We start from the raw sequence: 17,050 nt of genomic DNA, 5'->3' as shown, positions 1-17,050 counted from the left end.
GCGTACATTTCGTGTGTTTATCTGCGTAGTATTTTTGTGGTTTGCGGAAGTGTTCCGCCAGCAAGAAGACTAAGCATAAATGAATAGAGCTGCACAATTAATCGACATCTGACCAAGTAAACCTATATTTTGCCGATCATGGAGGACGATGCACCTGTTATATATGGTCTTGAATTTCAGGTATAGTACCAAATTCACAGCATATCTGAGCAAAAACGATAACGAGTTCGCTGTCGAGTAGATAAATAATCAACTATAATTTTAAAGCTGATCACTATATAACGACTTGTGTTCTTGACATTAAGCTTTAATCAAACAAAAATTAATTGCCGGAATTTAATCGCAGATTATTTCAAATAGTTCAGGAATATTCTCTTTATTGCTCAAATGTTGCTACGAACCCTTCAATTGTGCGATTAGGAGACAACAATGGATGAATATTAAATCATGGTTAAATAATAATGTCAGATTTGGAACGGAGGCGTGACCCTAAAAACCTGAACACGACTGTAAACGCCGCCTGTGGTATCCGATAGGTGAGGAATCAAGCTTATTCTGTAACACGCTTTTTCCCTTATGCGTCTTTTCCCTAGGCTCGGGCACTGACAGCCCAGACTGCCGAGACAGATGCCATTCGTTTCCTTGTGGGCACGCAGTCCCTGAAATTCGATAACCAGGTAAGTGTGACCACAGCGTCTGCCACACCTGTACCTGTCAGCTTGTGCTGTCACATGAAAATCTGCCGTGACAAACGACTCGTCTTTGTGGAGTGACGAGCACAGCACCCGTTAGGGGGTCAAGCTACCTGTGTCCAGGCTGCAATCACCGCGACATATTTTTAAGGATGTATTTTGATTGTTTGAAGTCGAAAAACAGCTTTTTTTGCAAGATATGTTTCACCCTGTGACTGTACAGGTATGTTGTCTTATAGACCAGTGTGAATCAGGAGTTGTCAAGTGGTTTCTTGATGAAGGTGCTGTCCAACGTGTTGACAAGTTTCTCCTGCAGAACAGCCAAAGAGCACATAATGTTAAGTCCTGTGGCCTGTACTACGAAGTGGGGTTACTGGCTTATCGGGGTAACTTATTGGATTTAAGCTAATCTAAATTGTGGCAAGGACACCTAACTTAATTTTCCTGCTTCACTGTCTCCTTGACACATCTAACAGAAAGGAATCGATGACACTGTATGGCTGCTTTATTGAAACCTACTAGTTTATTGGCTGTCAAAAAACTATATGGGCTCACAAATATAGTGATTAACATTTTGCTAGTTACTCTTTTGCATGTGGCCACTTTGATAATGCTCCCCCTACCTTTAATGAAGATACCCCCCCCCAGAACTGCTGCCAAGCTCTCACTCACTTCACTCACAGGCAGTAAACTACGGTGTCCGGAATGTCAGTCCCTGTCTTCACATGGTCACTCAGGAGTGACAGTCAGGTCCCCAGAAGTCGCAGGTACAGCCTCAGACACTGACCGAGCTCAAACACCCCCTCCCCCACTCATGGAGCCGAGCCAATTACCCTCTGCCTCAGTGGAAAGGTCACAGTCAGCTAACAGCTCAACCTGGACTCAAAGGCCTAGTGCTCTCTGCAGTTTCTGAAGATCAGAATCTCCTAATTACTGTGCCTCCATGACACCCTTTCTGGGGGTGGGGGGTGCAGGGATTTGCAGTGCAGAGGGCACACTCTTCCATCCGTCTGCGCTTGTGAACTGCCGGTTTCTGCCATTTCTGGATGCGGTTGTCTGTGGCCCCGGCTGAAAATGGCTCTAATCTGCTCCGATATGAATTCCGTGTCGGTGCTTCTCGGCATGTGATTTATTGTCGTATTTAGTTATTTGCTGCCGAAGAGCCACAGGACAATGGCAGAAGCAGCTCGCCACACCACTCTCTGCTTTGTTGTCGGCAGGGTCTTGTTAGTCAGCTTCTGATTGGTTGAGGGTCACCTGCCGTCTCCCTTTAATGTGAGGCGGTTTTACTCCTGGGGCCTGCTGGGCCCGTCTCACATCAATGGCCATAACCTCCCGCCACCTCTGCCTTTATCTGGGCCCGGTCAGGCTTGGCCTGGCCCCAATTACTCCATGTCGCCCACCTCTGGTGGTGGGTAGATTACCACAGGCCAGTGTAACCTCATGAGAAGGTATGCACCCCCCCCCAGTTCCAGCATCGGTGGCCATGTGTGACAACCTATCCCCCATCACCTCTCACCCCTTTGAAGTCATCCTCTTGTGCCTATGATCTGTTTATTTTTATTTTATTTACAGATACACTTTTATACATTATTTTCACATGGTTTCAAATTCCATACGGCCAGCTACTTATAGAAGCCAGTGATTCATGCAGGGAAGTTAGGGTACAAAGGTGGGCAGCCTGTGCTGCTGGAGGTAATTCCGTCTCCAGATTCTCTCTGTCCAAGACCTGTTGATTTCGGGATGCCAAGTCAGCTTTACCTCCCCTTTTTCTTTAACAATTATATATATAATTTTGTGGCTTCCGGCTTAAACGTCACAGCCTGTTTTCCAGACCAAACGCCTCAGTTTGACAGGGCTCTGGTCTCCCACGTTTGGGTTGCCCTTAACTCATCCCCCTGAACTGAGATGTCTTAATGAAGGCCCCGGCAGAGGAGGCCAGAACTCTGCCATTTCATACCTTCTCCCTCTGTCTCTTTCTCCCTTTTTTTCGACATAATTAAAATGCCAGGGAAGCTTCCCAGGCCCTGAGTGGGATGACTCACTCCACGTCTCCGCCACTCGGATATAAACCCCTCGCTAAATCACACGTGGCTTCCCTGGTTTCCGCCGGTTCATTCCCGGCCCCATTACAGCCCCCGTCCCTCCCCCCGCTCCCCCGCACCAATTATTCTGTCCAGCCATCTGAATTTATTTGTATTGCCATCCACCATAAAATTATAACTTTGCGTCATAATTTTTGTTCGGCGTGGTCCACCCCAAGGTTAATGGCTTCCTCTGACTTTGAGCTGCCTAAGGAGGTGTCAGCACGTCTGTCTTGGCAAGGCGGCCTTCCTCGTAAAAAGCCGCCGTGGGAAGGCGCGCCGCTCCGGTTACTGCCAGGTGCAACCAGTTAATAATCTGAAACAACATCTCATTAAGGAGCCTTGATTTTGAAGTAATGCACCACTTGTCTAGTGCTGCTCATCAATCGCTTACCCAGAATCCCCTGCGTCGGAACCTAGTCTGTCAGGTCTTACAGTGAGAGTGTTTCCACAGACCAAACCAACATTTTTGCATTCAGGCTCCTACTTTGCATATTTGAGAGGCTGAGTTTAAAAATAAGGAGAATCAATGCTAAGATTGAGCCTCTGCAGCCACCGTACGCTGTAAGCAAATGAGGTGTGTCATCACCCAGAGGCCTGACTTCTAGCACAGGAAAACATTCAACGTGTCCAGTTTTACAATTTTTTTTCTGAGTTGATGTGTGCAGGCCCCTTTATCATATTTTCCAAACCTTAATAAGTAATTAAAAGCCTCCCTGTGGATAAAAATAGAATAATCTTTTTTTTTTATTATATCTGTAGAATTATCTGCAATAAATTGCACATCAGAGGGGAGGCTGCAAGTTGTTTATCGTTGTGTATAATCATGGCAAAAATTGCGGAAGCCATTGATTCTGGCTTTTCAGAATGGTGCCCGTCAAATGGAATCCAGCATGTCCTCGCTTTGTCTGCCTGCCACTGATTACAAAAATAACCAATTACAGCTATGACTGTCCCTCATGATTGCGACTGCCAGGCAGGGGAGGATAACGAATTTCGAAATTTAAACGGCTGTGTTTTCGTGGTGCGTATTTTGACGGAGCGTCCTATTGGGTGCCATGACAAACGGTTTGGCTAGTTCTGACGGGAAGCATGGATAATATATGCATAGTGTTGGCTTAATGGGTTAGCGCAGTATGAAATTGTCCCCTGAACGAACGCGCTGTTGCTCTGATGTACTTGAATAGATGCAGAAGCGCAACTCGCCGCACTTAACCTGAGCGGCTTTGGTGAAATCATACCGTCGTTTAAATGGGCAAAAATCGCTTTGCGTTAAAGGTAGCGGTGTATCTGAAATGTTATTGTTGCTTTTGTCCAATGTCCAATGAGATTTTTATGCTGGGGTGGCTGGGTGGGGGGGAGGTTCCCGGGGGGGGGGGGGATTCTCCTGAGCTTTTTTAAGGGATGTTATGTGTGTAAAGGAGGAGCCTCCTCTGGACTAGGGGAGATGAAAATGCAGCTGGTCAGTCCCCATGGAGTTGTCCGTTTTCATGTAGCTGTCACCGGGGAGGGGGGGGTGCTGTGCTGCTTTTGGAGCCCCCCTGAGGACCTGCCACCCACGCTCCCGCTCTTACACCCCTGCCCCCCCCCCCCCCACCTCTCTTCCCGCAGATACACATCATCGACTTTGATGATGAGAATAACATCATTAACAAAAGCGTGGCACTGCACCAGGCAGGGGAGATACGGCACATCGGTGCCAGTCCGGCGGACAAGAGCGTGCTGACGACATGCTACAACAAAAGTAAGAACCCCCCCCCCTACCCAATCTCTGCCCATCGGACCTCTGAAATAGGCCACCCCTCCCCCCCCCAGTGTCATCACTCACTGTTTGCAGAAGTGCCAGAGGGAGGCGCTGTGCCCTGCCTCTCCCTTAGCCTGCGGTCGCCACAGGGCAATTAAAAAATTCAATGAACGTGAAGAAATTATTTGGTTGACGGGGGGGGGGGGGGGGGGGATTGTAATTAAAATTTCAGTTTATTAGACTGAAGCCCACAGCGTTGCCAGTTTCATGGCAATCTGAACCACAGCGAGGGAAAACGTGAACCCCCCTCGCCCACACAACCCCCCCCCAGCCGATTGATTGCGTCTGGTGCCGGCTGCATTCGAGTTATCGCCATGATGCCAGAGTCTCACGAAGCTGAAGCAGTTCCCTCCCTTCGGAGCTGAGCTCACCCACTGCCCTCCGGAGTTTGGGAGCCTGCCGTGATGCTCATTTCGTTCCCAGAGGCGGAGTGTGACTACTGTCTGGCTCCCTCCATCGCCTTGGCGGTGCCCGCTCGCTCTCGTGCTCCATGCCAGTTAATCATGCCCCTGCTCCTCCGTTCAGGAATTTCCCACCTTACAAAGGCAGATTCCACCAAAGTCCTGGATCCATCACTGACCTCGCAGGAAACGCTGCCTATCTCTGATTTCCTTTAAGTTTAATCTTGGATTAATGTCTCACTCTGCTCTGCACTGATAGCGTTTCTACGTTTCTTGAGTGGTGCAGGATGGATGGGTGCGAACAGCATCCTCACCTGACACCGCGCCTAAAATCCCAATGCAATCCAGTTATTCCCCATAGTTACCATCCCTTTTATGAAGCATGCTATTTCCAGTGTTACAGTTAATGGAGGATCATTTGCAGAGTTATGGGCTGAATAGCAGTGCTGTCTCTGTCTTGATTATTATTTACCATATTTCCCTTTTGTTGTCATTACCGCGGCTGCTAATCAGCGTCAGTGAGCGACTCGGTAGGGTGAAATACCGCGACTGGCCACTTGGGGCAGCATGTCCTAGGGTCTGAGGGTGATGCTCATTCAAGTCAGGCAGCTGATATGAGGAGGCATGGTGGAAGCTATTTAATTTAGGGAGACCTGCCAAAATCTCTTTTAATCTTCCCTTCCTGTTCATTAAGGGTCGTCCCTAAAATAATAACCTAATCGGGAATCTGAACTGCATGGTGCATCCGAGTGCGTTTTCTGGAATCCTGCGTCCTCGCCATTATGGATGGCCGGTGCTTTTCTCTGTTGCCACGGTTATGATTCGCCGTTAGCGCGATGCTAATGATGTTTTCGCAGGGCGTTGTCACGCTTTCCGATTGTACGACTCGCGGCTAATGAAAAGTATATTTATGGTTCGGGATCAAAGTGAGGATTAACCTTGTCTAATCCTACAGGTCGAGCTCTCCTGCTTTTTTCCTCCCTCCCAAATAAAACTGCAGGCGTACCATTATTTACGATGTTGTTAATTGCGATACGGTGTTGCCTAGCTGTTTTCGGATTTCAGCAAAAAGGCTCATCGTGATCGGACGATCCCCGCGGGCTGACTGGCTGTCCACATGCTCCCGCAGCCTCTGACAGCCGGGTGGCGACGTGTGCGGCAGTGTGGAGGATTCCGAATGACTGGGAGGCGGGCAGCCACGAGTCCCCCGACGACTCATCGCACAACCCACAGAGCCTGGAGCTTCTCTGTCACCTTGACAACATAGCCCACGGCAACACGGCTTGGTACGGTGTTGATTTAACCCCTCCTCCCCACCCGCCCCAACACCATGGACACACTGTATGCTAACCCTGCCGCACCGCACACAGGCATCACCGGCGCCCCCTTGTGATGGGGTTTAGAGTTTGATTTTTTTTTCTGCTGTTGTTTTTCCCTGGGGAGGCCACTGACTGACCTACATAGTGTGGAGCAGCCTTGGCCGGATGTTTTGGATGAATGGACATATGCTGTCGTCATTCAGGTCAGGGGGAGTGAGAGGAAAAGCTTGACAGAAACCTAATCTGTTTTCACGCGATGTTCCAGTCACTGGCCCGCGATGGTTATCAGGCAGGGAATATCTGCTCCGTAAATAGGATTTCTTTCAAATCACTTGTGGCGAATTTTATTAGGACTGTGCAGTTTTAAAAAAGGGTAGAGGGGTTTGTTCGCGCCACGCCCCCCTTTTTTCCAAGGTGCCTGTTAACAGTTCGTGCACACACGGCTCTGTGAACGCCGCGGGGGGGGGGGGGACTTCCACAGACTGGAATGGCTCACGCTCCTGCACCTGTCTCCCCCACCGAGCCCTCATCCCAGGAAGGTGGCGCACTGGGAGTGCCTCTCCGCTTGGCCCGCCGTCGGCTGCTGACATTTATCTGGGCCGTTCCAGGTCCACCCAGAACAGATGTTCCGGGGATTCTGCGCACCCTGTGCCCCCAGGCTGCCTGCCACTTTCGACAGGGGTAGGGTTGGCGTATCGCGCCGTCGGGGGGGGGATCGCCGGGCCGCCGGACCTGGCAGGTGTTGATTGGCCCAGGCGCCTGTCTGTTTTCGGCAGGTTGGGGCTGTCACTGCTCTCCTGTGATTTATGGGTTGCTGTACCTTGGATTTCGGGATGGTTTGTGCTCTGCAGAACCTCTCCCTGCTCGGGGGGGTGGAGGGGGCCATTGCGGGGGTGGAGGGGGCCATTGCGGGGGCTCTGGGTTTCACTTCAAGCCGGTGATACAGTCTCTCCTCGCCTCTAACGGACAGATATGAGCCTTCCAGTTCCGCAGTGGCCCGTCTGTCGCTCCGGACCCGGGGAGCTCACTGTCATGGTGTGGCCTGAGGCACCCCCCCCATCCACCCCACCCCACTCCCCCAATTACCAGGCAGCAGCCGTCCCGCCCGCCTGCCCCACCTGCTCTCCGGCTCCTTCACTGAACGCGGAGGGAGGAAAATCTGTCCGCAGGACGTCACGCCGTTCCCCGCCGCTGAGCGTGCCTCCGGCACACTGGAAATTGAAAATCCTTAAATATGTAAAGCCGCTGGGTAATCTGGCGGCTTGTGAAGCTGCGGGGGGGGGGATGGCGGGGGAGGGTCAGGTGGCCCCACCCTGAACGTGAGCTGCAGACTACAGGGATTGCACGCATGGTCCTATTCTGGCCTGGCCCCAAACAGAGGTGGAGTCTTCGGAGCCGCCGCTGTCCTATGGGCGGCTCCAGTATGGCCAGGGGGTGGGAGGTTGGCTGTTGCTGGCATAGTGACAGGGCTCTGGCTGATGGATCGATTTGTTTTCCTCCATCTTTGTGGCGACCCCACTTGGCCCTCGCAGCAGGACCCTCCGCTGCCCCCCCACCCACCACCTGTGCAGGCGTATCCACGCTCCCCACCACGCCTGCGAACTCCGAATTTAGCCGGTTATATGAATTATAAAATGCATAAAATGCTGCTTTTTTTTTTGGCGGGGGGGATTGTAATCAGTGTGTGCTTGGCTGTCGGGGGGTGCAAATCGATGGGGCCCCAAGATTGAGTAGGACTGAAGAGCGATATATGGGTCAGTCGATACTGCCCAGCGTAATGGAACAGGCCCAGTGAGCAGTGGCAGGGGCACGCGGTCGATTGCCAGGCACCCCCCACCTCCCAGAGTGCAGGTCCAGATAGTTCAGCCTGAGGGGGGGGCTGAAGGAATGGCATTTCTGGCACCTTTAAAAATATATAGTGCTTTAAAGTACACCCCAGCCTAGCAATATTTACGTGTCCTGCTGAGAGAGGACTGTCCCTTCGTCTGCGTCAAGGTCAGCCCCCCCCCCCACCCCCCACCATGAGCCCCTGGCCCCATAAAAGCCACCTTTCTCCTTTTAAGGATTAATTGATACTTTTGGGAGGGTCTCTATTATACATGGCAAAGCACAGAATACATTGGGTTTGTATCGGACCTGATTTCATGAAATAAATGAACGTGGGAAGAGACCAGGTAGGTACTGTTCCACCCGGGAGGGGGGGGCTGTCACAGGCGTACAGCGGGGGCCCATGACTCCCAGCACCTTGGGAGGGCCGTAAAAGCTGTCTCGTCCTGGGCCTGGGATTTACAGCCTCAATAAATGCGCCCCCCTCCCAGCATGCAGTGGGCCAATCCGCCTCCTCTCAGCAAACTGATGCAAATTACAGACTCGGATGAAATTCCCGAGGACTCTCTACTGCGGCCCGACCTGTCATGCCCAAACACACACGCACACACACACACAGTTTTATCTCCCCCTTGCACGCTTTCGGCATAGTTCATGATGTATGCCTTTACAGCCTTGAATTAAGGCACCTACCGCAGGTTAATTTATGGCCCTGACAAAAAGAAGATGCCGTCTGCCCTTAAAGCACCCCATTTGTTTGTGGGACTGCCCTTGCGTGCCTGTGTGTCTGTGTCCGTCGCCGCGCTTGCTGAACCACCGTGGGCCCTAAATTTCCGCCCGCTCTCCTGCAGTGTCCTCTGGGAGCCCATGGGCGACGGGAAGCGGGTGATCACGCTGACAGACAACCACGTGCACCTGTGGGACCTTCAGCAGATCTCCACGCAGGCCACGGTAAGGAGAGACCCCCCCCCCCCTACCCAGAAGGAGCACTTGCGGAGCATTCAGCACGCTCCTAACCTGAGAACATGGAAACACGCCCGGCTTTCTGATGCTCACGCTGTGTACAGGAGCACCTGAAAGAACAGAATGTTAGGGTTCCATCATTATGACATCATAAAGTCGGGACAGCGGGATTGCAGAAGAGCCCCCTGCTGGCCTTACAGCCACCATTACTGGGGGGGGGGGGGAGCGGTGTGTCTGTGGGGCTGTGAACCACGGCAGGAGGCAGAGGGGTGTCTCAGATTGGACGGCGAGGTCGTGGGGCACCGACACTCCCCCGTGGTTCAGCTCTGCGGCAAGAGCTCGCTATTGACTGACTCTGCCTTCTGAAGGCGCCGGAGCTATTAAAAATGGAGCGGGGGGGGGGGGGGGGGCAGACTGCCGGCGAGGCGAGATTCCTCCAGTGCTCGGGGTGAATGCTAATCTCCCCACAGGCGGTGCTCAGCTCAGACACACACGCACACACACATGCACACTCGCCTCCCTTCTGTCTGATGTGTTCATCTAAGACAGTCCGCCACCATACCCCCTCCCAAACAAGCACCGTTAATTAATGAAGCATCAGGAATAGAGAAGCCACCCCGCAGGCCCCCCCCACCACCCACAGACCAGACTCGCACCCCCCCCCTCATTTTTCAGCCATGGTGACCGTCAACCATGTAATAGGACACACTGGCAGGATGGTAGACTTCGGCCCGGGGTGAGTGGCTGGATGCTGTAGGCTCCCTGCAGGACTCCGCCCCGCGGCCGGCGCCGGTCCCGATCGATAAAAGCCAGCACATTGATGGGGCCTTGGTCGGTCTCCAAGGTCTGAGAGAATAAACCACGGTCGTCCGTCTTGGCGAGCACTTCCAGTCCCCGGGCACGCGTCACGATAAACAAACGGCCCGTGTCCTTTAAACCCCTGGCATCGCGTGGGCCACAGGAAATCATCACAAAAGGAAGCGTCTGGAATTTTCTCAAGGTATTTAAAGTGAGACGGTGTCGCTTTGGAGATGCAGCCTGATTGCACGTCCTGAACATTTCCCAGCTCGAACCCACGGGGCTCCGCTCTCTGCCGGTACGCGCCCTGTTTCTGGGAGGATGTGCTCCTCGCTTTTCGTAGCCAATTAAACGGCAAGTCGGGATCCTGATCCCCTTAACGACCTGGCTGGGTCCTCCGATCGATTGGCTCTGCCCGTCGATACGACTCGGCCGGTCGATAGCTGACCTTAAGCTATTTTGCCGTTCTGCTTAGTCAAGATGCACAGGGTGAAATCCCACCCACCCAGCATGGAGGCTTTGGTCACATCCTGCTTTTGTCCTCGTTTTGGGAAGAAAAAAATACATTTAATTCATGAATTTCGGAATCAGACTCTTATGGGCCAGGCAAAAATATACGCAATTATTTTCCGGTAAAGGCCCCATTAAATGCCAGTGAGCGAATGAATGAATGAATGAATGAATGTCTCACTGCCCAGCTCTCCAGCTCTGCCACCCTGGAGGGCAAAGGTCAGATAAAGTTCACCTCAGGGAAGTGGAGTCCGCACCACAACTGCACCCAGCTGGCCACCGCCAATGACACGGCCATCCGCGGCTGGGACCTTCGCAGCATGAGGTAATGTCGCCCCTCCCCCCGGCCCGACACCCTTCATGCAGAGCCTCTTGTCAGCCCTGCCTCATCACATCGATTATTTTGATAGTGCCGCTGACGTTTGTGCCAGGGAAAGTCCATACAAAAGCTGCAGTCTTTCTTTGTGGAGTTTATTTGTCCACCTCCCCCCCCCCCCCCCAGCACCCCACCCCTTAGTAGCCTTATTCATAACAGTTAGAGGAACAGTCCCATTTTATTTGTTTTGTTCTAAAAGCCACTAGAGACACATAGTCTAGCCTTGGTGCTTGCAGGATAAAATGCAGGATAAAATGCGACCACATCACTGTATCCCGTCTACATGGGTCTATGAGGTCTAATGGCGCGTGTGAGGTCAGTAATCAGAAACGATTATCTCTCAGGCGCGCGCTCTAACGAAGGCCCAGGCGCGAGGAGCGGCTCGATAAATCATAGATACAGAAGCGCGCCAAGCGAGGGAGGCGGAATCCGTGAGCAGGGTGATGGAGAAAGGTCGGCACACATGTGGGTTTCGCCCAAGGAATAGTAATCTCTGTGCTATTGATCGAAGCATGAAAGTAGAGGCACCGGGCGTCGACTGAGCTCAAATTGGGATGGGGGTACATGGCGGGGGGGTACCTGATTTAGAATTGGACTCTGCAAAGCACTGGATTACCTTTACTGCAGAATAATTTGAGAGCGAACATCATAGGCGTCACAGGAGCATTCCTGTGGTTAGCCGTGACCCTGGAGGGCGGGGCTAGAAAGGCACGGGGGGGGGGGGGGGGGGGGGCGGCATCGTCGCCTGCATCTTTTTTGGCAGATGAGCGAACAAGGAAACCCATGAATCTAATTGGGAAAAGACGTGTCATGCTGGGCAGGCTCCGGGTTCGAGCCGCTCTGCCGTCTTCACACCCTGGGCACCCGTTTGGGAATCTCGGTTATCTAGCGCCCGTCACCAGCGTGATTTCGGAACGTTTTCTGCTCCGTTAATCCATCAAAGTCACCCGGAGCAGACCTCCCGCCCCTAATTAATTGATTTCATTGCACCATATTTGAAATTCAATTTCTCTAGTCTTATTGACTAAGATGTCTCCGAAATGGGGGGCTGGGAATCGTACAAGCTGTCTGAAAGTGGCAGCCGGGTGACTCCTGTCCTTGCCCCATCCCTCTCATTAGCGCCCCCTGGCTTTCTCTGTGGCATTGGACCATACTGTTGGGTAGGGGGCCATTTTGTAACGACAGCAGGGGACACCATCTCAGATAACCCAGGAGATGGGGGTGGGCCACTGACCCAGACAGCGTGGGGGCTCTCTCTCCAGGGCAGCCCTGACACTGCCCCCCACCCCCACACCTCCACCATGCTCATCTTCACACCCTAGACTTTCTCATCTCCTCGGAGCCGTGTGTCACGTCGCCAGGGTAACCACTCGTGAAGACAGGTACGGTGCCTCCATGCTCGACCGCCGCCAGCACCTGACCCCTCTGCCGCCTCCCACCACGTGACCCCGGGGAAGAGGCTTTGACACGTCCTGTCAGCTGGAGGCCCCCGCTGCCCAGGCGAGCGTGACGGCTAGTCCCGCCGCGTCCCATTGGGGGGCGCAACCCTGTCAGACACGACTGCCCCCCACTTCCCATGTCTGCGTCATGCCCCCCCCCCGTGCACCTTGCTGGGCTGTACAGTGAACTGCTTTAGCCGTGTCTCGTATCTCCGCCATTTTAACAGCAGACTGGATCAGACCCAGGAGGTTGTGGATCGGGAAAACATAGCAGGGCAGCCCCCTTACTCTTACTGCGGCCATATCTCCTTTGTTTCAGTATTTTCGGCAACATGTTGGCGAGCCCCGAAAGCCCCGCCCCGTTCCTGGAGGGGGTGTGGCTTAACAGGAAGGTCGCTCCTGTCCCCAGGAGCACCGTCTTGCTGTGACATTCCAGTTGTCCCTGGGGTTAGCTGATTGGGCTTTGGAGTGCAAGCGGGGGGGGGGGGTGTCTGCAACAACACGGCCCTGCGGCATGAGCTCACTGGCAGAGCACGCCAGGGGGGGGCTCCCAAAGTCGGAATCCACCCGGAGCTCCCCCTCCGGGCTCACATCAGCTGCGGCTCCCCGCCTTTCCCCAGCCCCCCCACCCCGTCCTCAGCGCCATCTTCTGTCACACCCCCGGTTTGCACATATTCTAACAGCCATATTCTGTAGCACAGTGAAAACCTGTGGAGAGCGATGGCGTCACAGAAAGGTGGCCTCCGCGGGCCGGCGTATCCAGACAAAATGGCTGCCACGTCTTTTCACTGCAGGCTACACATGGTGGAATGGCAGAGATTCTCTCTCTCTCTCTCTCTCTCTCTCTCTTTAACAACCAGGTGTGGGTAACACCAGCCCAGCCAGCTGTCTTTAGTCCTTCCTTTATGGCTGGTCAGTAATGCGCCACTCTGCCCCGTCAGACGTCTCCACACTGTGCTGTTGCCCAAAGACGCTGGCGAACGGTCCTACCTGCCCACTCCAGGCTGATCCTCGGCCTTTAGCTGTCTTGTGCGCTGCCTGAACCATTCTTAAAATGTCTGTTCCTTTAGGATTAGCCTGGCCACGCAGGCAAGTTTGAATCAGATGCTCAGGGTTCAATTTGGTATTTTAATTAAGCTTGTTCTTCCCCATCTTTTCGGTTTCTCTCTTCCTTATTACGGGGTCACATGACCTGTCGCCCTGACAGCCTTGACACCTGATTGCCAGTCCTTTACATCATTTCCTGTACGCATTGACGTCTCCCCCATGCATCCCGCCGTGTCTCCACACCGCCACAAACCACCGTCCCGTGCCCCGTCTCTGGCCGTGGAGTAATTTCGATAAAGCGGCAAATGACTTTGTGCGCCGTGGTTGTCATAGAAACAGGGACCTGCGCAAAAACGTTTAAAAGATCCAGTCTATCCCCTCAGCACACAGTGATTTATCGGCATAGCGGGGAGACGGATGTCTTGTAATAACTTCTGTTGCCTTTAAGGAAGGATGACTTCAGAGTTGGTTTCACTGTGTCCACGGGCTTAGGGATGGGAGACTTAATCTCCATAACTTTGTTGCGTGTTCCATGACCGGCTTTGCGGGATTCCGATTTCATATTTAGGATGGAAGCTCCCGGAAGGGGCTGCGACCGTGAGACTAATATAATTTCCTGCTCCATTTCCTGTCGTCCGGAGCTGGGAGTTTATGATGCCTGCCGACCCCCCCAACCACATGGCCTGGGGTCACCGTGATCACCTGTGTTAGAGGGTTGGGGGGGGGGGGGTAGTAGCTTCAAATCAAATGCTGCTGTAGGTAGAGAGCTGTCAGAATTTCCCCAGCCGGCTTTCCCGCTTGGGGGATGCGAACCAAACACCATCCAGGCTCCGAGCTTAAGCTAGGATCCAGACCTGGGCCCTGGGTCGCATGTTATGAAGACCTGGGAGGCTTTGGGTGCTGTTTCCATAGAAATGCGACAGATGATTTTGTTACAGTTTTTTAATGATTGTTTCCGCTGGTGCCAGATCCTGTCAGGGCATGGAGTCCGACCCGGCGTGCGCCTGGCGGCCCGGCTAAATGCTCAGTTTAATCCTGACCTAATTGAAGCCCCCCATGCCCCCTTGGGTCATTTCCCTCCCTCCATTTTTAATGAGATTTTTAATTGCCGCGTTAATTGCATAATGAGACGAGCGTTTGGCGAGGAGACTGCCGGCAATGAAAGGTGCACCTTAGCATTGGGAGCCCCCCCCCCCCAACAAGGGCACACCCTTCCTGATCCGATCCGGTGCAGATGACTAAATCAAGAGAACTAAGGGGGAACTGGCTCGGGTTTCAGGATTCTGCGGTTCCTGCACAGCATGATGATATCGCCCATCATCTCCCCCTCCCATCTCCACCCCCCCCCCCCAATCTGGGGCTACAGTCAGATGTACTGCATCGAGAACGCCCACGGGCAGCTGGTACGAGACTTGGACTTCAATCCAAACAAGCAGTACTATCTGGCCAGCTGTGGGGACGACTGCAAGGTCAGGTTCTGGGACGTGCGGAGCATCAACGAGCCCGTCAAGAGTCTGGAGGAGCACTCCCACTGGTGAGCCCGGCGGGGGTGGGGGCACGGGGGGAGGGGGGGGGGGTATCGCTTTATTTCAAATCTATCTACCTGTCTATCCGCCTGCCTCCCTCTGCATCTCCTGAATACAAACCCACACCTAGGCAGGCAGCTAAAGCAGCATCCTCTTCTCTCAGCCTCTATTTATGTCATTTATATTTATATAATGTATAATTCCTATATATAGGTACCATATAGGTGCTGCTTCTGCGTGTTTGACGTCTCATCTGCACATCACACCGTACGTCTGCAGCTTTGTGAGTCAGAGCATGCCGTAGACCGCACCCCCTGCCCCCCCCCCGCAGCGTCTGGGTCCTCATTAGGGATCCCACGCAGCCCCGGCGTGAGCAACGCACCGCGGGGAGTCCACGCCACACAGCTAACGGCTAATCGCTGCGAGTCGGACGCCCGCTAACCTCGCTGGCAGAGACGCGGCAAACGCCGCACGCAGGGAGACTGATTAAGGGAGGCGGAACGAGCAAAGGCATCGGTGATGCGGATCCGGCACCGGGTGGGGGTAGCAGGGGGGAGGGGGGGGCACATTGTGTTTGGGGAGGGGATTGTCTCAGGAAACAGATTAAGCCAGAGATTAAGGGGCAGGTTCGCTGAATTTCTGTCACCAGAGAGGCTTATCTTACAACGCCCCCGTCCCCCGCGTCCCTCTCATGTCCTCCCAGGGTCTGGAGCGTGAGGTACAACCACTCCCACGACCAGCTGGTCCTCACAGGCAGCAGCGACAGCCGGGTCATCCTGTCCAACATGGTGTCCATCTCCTCTGAGCCCTTTGGCCACCTGGTGGATGAGGACGAGCTGAGTGACGCCGAGGAGAACCACCAGGAGGAGAAGTACGCCGCCTCCTCCCTCTACCCCCGGGCTTTCAGTCTGGAACGTTCTGTTAAGAGCTTATTATGCTAACAGAGCTAATTTCCCCAAGGCCAGTACAGGGAAAGCCTGCGTTCTACATTCTGTCCAGCTCCTCACCTAGTATAGGAGTGTAAGAGCCACTCTGCCCTCCCGGACTGGACTCAGGTTGGGTCTCGAAGGTGGACAAGGAGGACCCAACTCCATTTCACCCCTAACCCCCCTCCACTGCCCTTTGCAGGAGCAGAGCGCCTCTCCAGGACAGCATCATCGCCACGTACGAGGAGCACGAGGACAGCGTCTACGCAGTGGAGTGGTCCTCCGCTGACCCATGGCTCTTCGCCTCCCTCAGCTACGATGGGAGGCTGGTCATCAACAGGGTTCCCCGGGCGCTCAAGTACCGCATCCTGCTGTAGACGCCCCCATCCCCCACTTTCCAGGCCCTTCAGTGGAGAGTTTCATTAGTTCTGTACCCATTCACGTGCTTGTCAGTCCATCTTCCCTATGCCGAAGACAACTGTGCATTGCAACATCAATGCGAGATGTTCTCTGGAGAAAGGCTGTTTCAGTCGCCCCCTTCAGGCCAGCGCTGTTAACTGCACAAGCTATATACATGGTAAATGAAGAAAGGAAGGGTAGATTTCCACAGACATATAGAAACAGTGCTGTATTATGTATATACTGTAATATTTTATTAAAAAGCTTATGGCATGAACATTATTTCCTGCCCGCTAAGTGTATGGGTTTGTGCATTTTAGGACAGATTTTGAAAAAAATAAAGACTTGTTGATTTGGGGTGATGGGGGGAGTGGTGTAAGTGTTGGAAACCAGAGGGATGTAGCTGGGGGGGGGGGGGGAAATCGGGCATGGCTATTAGGGATGAATACTGACATGATCTGATAATGAGCTCCGCGGACACTGCGCCTTGGATAATGGAAAAGGGGAGGGGTGGGAGATGGGAATAAACCATGTTGTGTAACACCCTCCCCCCCCCCCACACACACACACCTGCACCTCCTCACTGTGGATTTGGCAGGTGTCATTCGGACACGGCACAGAGCTGTTACTGTGTCTCATTCCCCCCACCCCACCTCAATTTCTCCCCCTGTCAAGGGAAGCCGGAGGTCTGCGTAAATGATGCGAGAGTCTGTGTGTGGCCTGTTCCATTTCTCGGGGAGGGGGTTGCAGAGGGAATATGACACTCCGGAGGGGTCCCCGCTAACCCCAAGCTCACCCTAGGCAGACTGACAACCCTCGGGTTGATGCATTCTGTTCAGTACACCCCCATGATGTCCTCTGCCCCTGCGGTGTCCCCCGAGACGTTCAGCATGTGAGTGAGGGCCTGTCATCCTGGGGGTGGCTGAGGGGGGGGCCGTG

At 53.5% G+C, this 17,050-nt stretch overlaps 1 protein-coding gene across 2 annotated transcripts; it reads left to right on the top strand.

Annotated features, from left to right (window-relative positions):
- The first annotated feature begins 22 nt into the window (after nt 1-22).
- eipr1 (EARP complex and GARP complex interacting protein 1) lies at nt 23-16,393 on the top strand. Of its 2 annotated transcripts, XM_048975335.1 has the most exons (9): nt 23-180; nt 594-677; nt 4,388-4,520; nt 6,111-6,267; nt 8,979-9,078; nt 10,587-10,723; nt 14,627-14,794; nt 15,490-15,657; nt 15,915-16,393. In XM_048975335.1, the coding sequence occupies exons 1-9, from the start codon at nt 139-141 to the stop codon at nt 16,087-16,089; spliced, it is 1,164 nt and encodes a 387-aa protein (XP_048831292.1). In that variant the 5' UTR covers nt 23-138; the 3' UTR covers nt 16,090-16,393. The 2 variants fall into 2 exon arrangements, with proteins under 2 accessions (XP_048831292.1, XP_048831293.1); XM_048975336.1 differs by lacking the exons at nt 23-180; nt 594-677; nt 4,388-4,520; nt 6,111-6,267 and adding an exon at nt 6,795-6,981.
- Nucleotides 16,394-17,050: the final 657 nt, after the last annotated feature.

Source organism: Brienomyrus brachyistius, chromosome 14, assembly GCF_023856365.1.
Source record: "Brienomyrus brachyistius isolate T26 chromosome 14, BBRACH_0.4, whole genome shotgun sequence".
NCBI lineage: Eukaryota > Metazoa > Chordata > Actinopteri > Osteoglossiformes > Mormyridae > Brienomyrus > Brienomyrus brachyistius.
The sequence above is the reverse complement of the archived record's forward strand: the minus strand, read 5'-3'. Positions and strand labels throughout refer to the sequence as shown.

What these genes read in the sequence shown, in the direction of transcription:
- eipr1 (XM_048975335.1), top strand. Translation starts at nt 139, where the DNA reads ATGGAGGACGATGCACCTGTTATATATGGTCTTGAATTTCAG. An exon ending in GCCCACGGCAACACGGCTTG is followed by an intron (nt 6,268 to 8,978) that starts GTACGGTGTTGA and finishes GCTCTCCTGCAG; the next exon opens with TGTCCTCTGGGAGCCCATGG. An exon ending in AGATCTCCACGCAGGCCACG is followed by an intron (nt 9,079 to 10,586) that starts GTAAGGAGAGAC and finishes CTCACTGCCCAG; the next exon opens with CTCTCCAGCTCTGCCACCCT.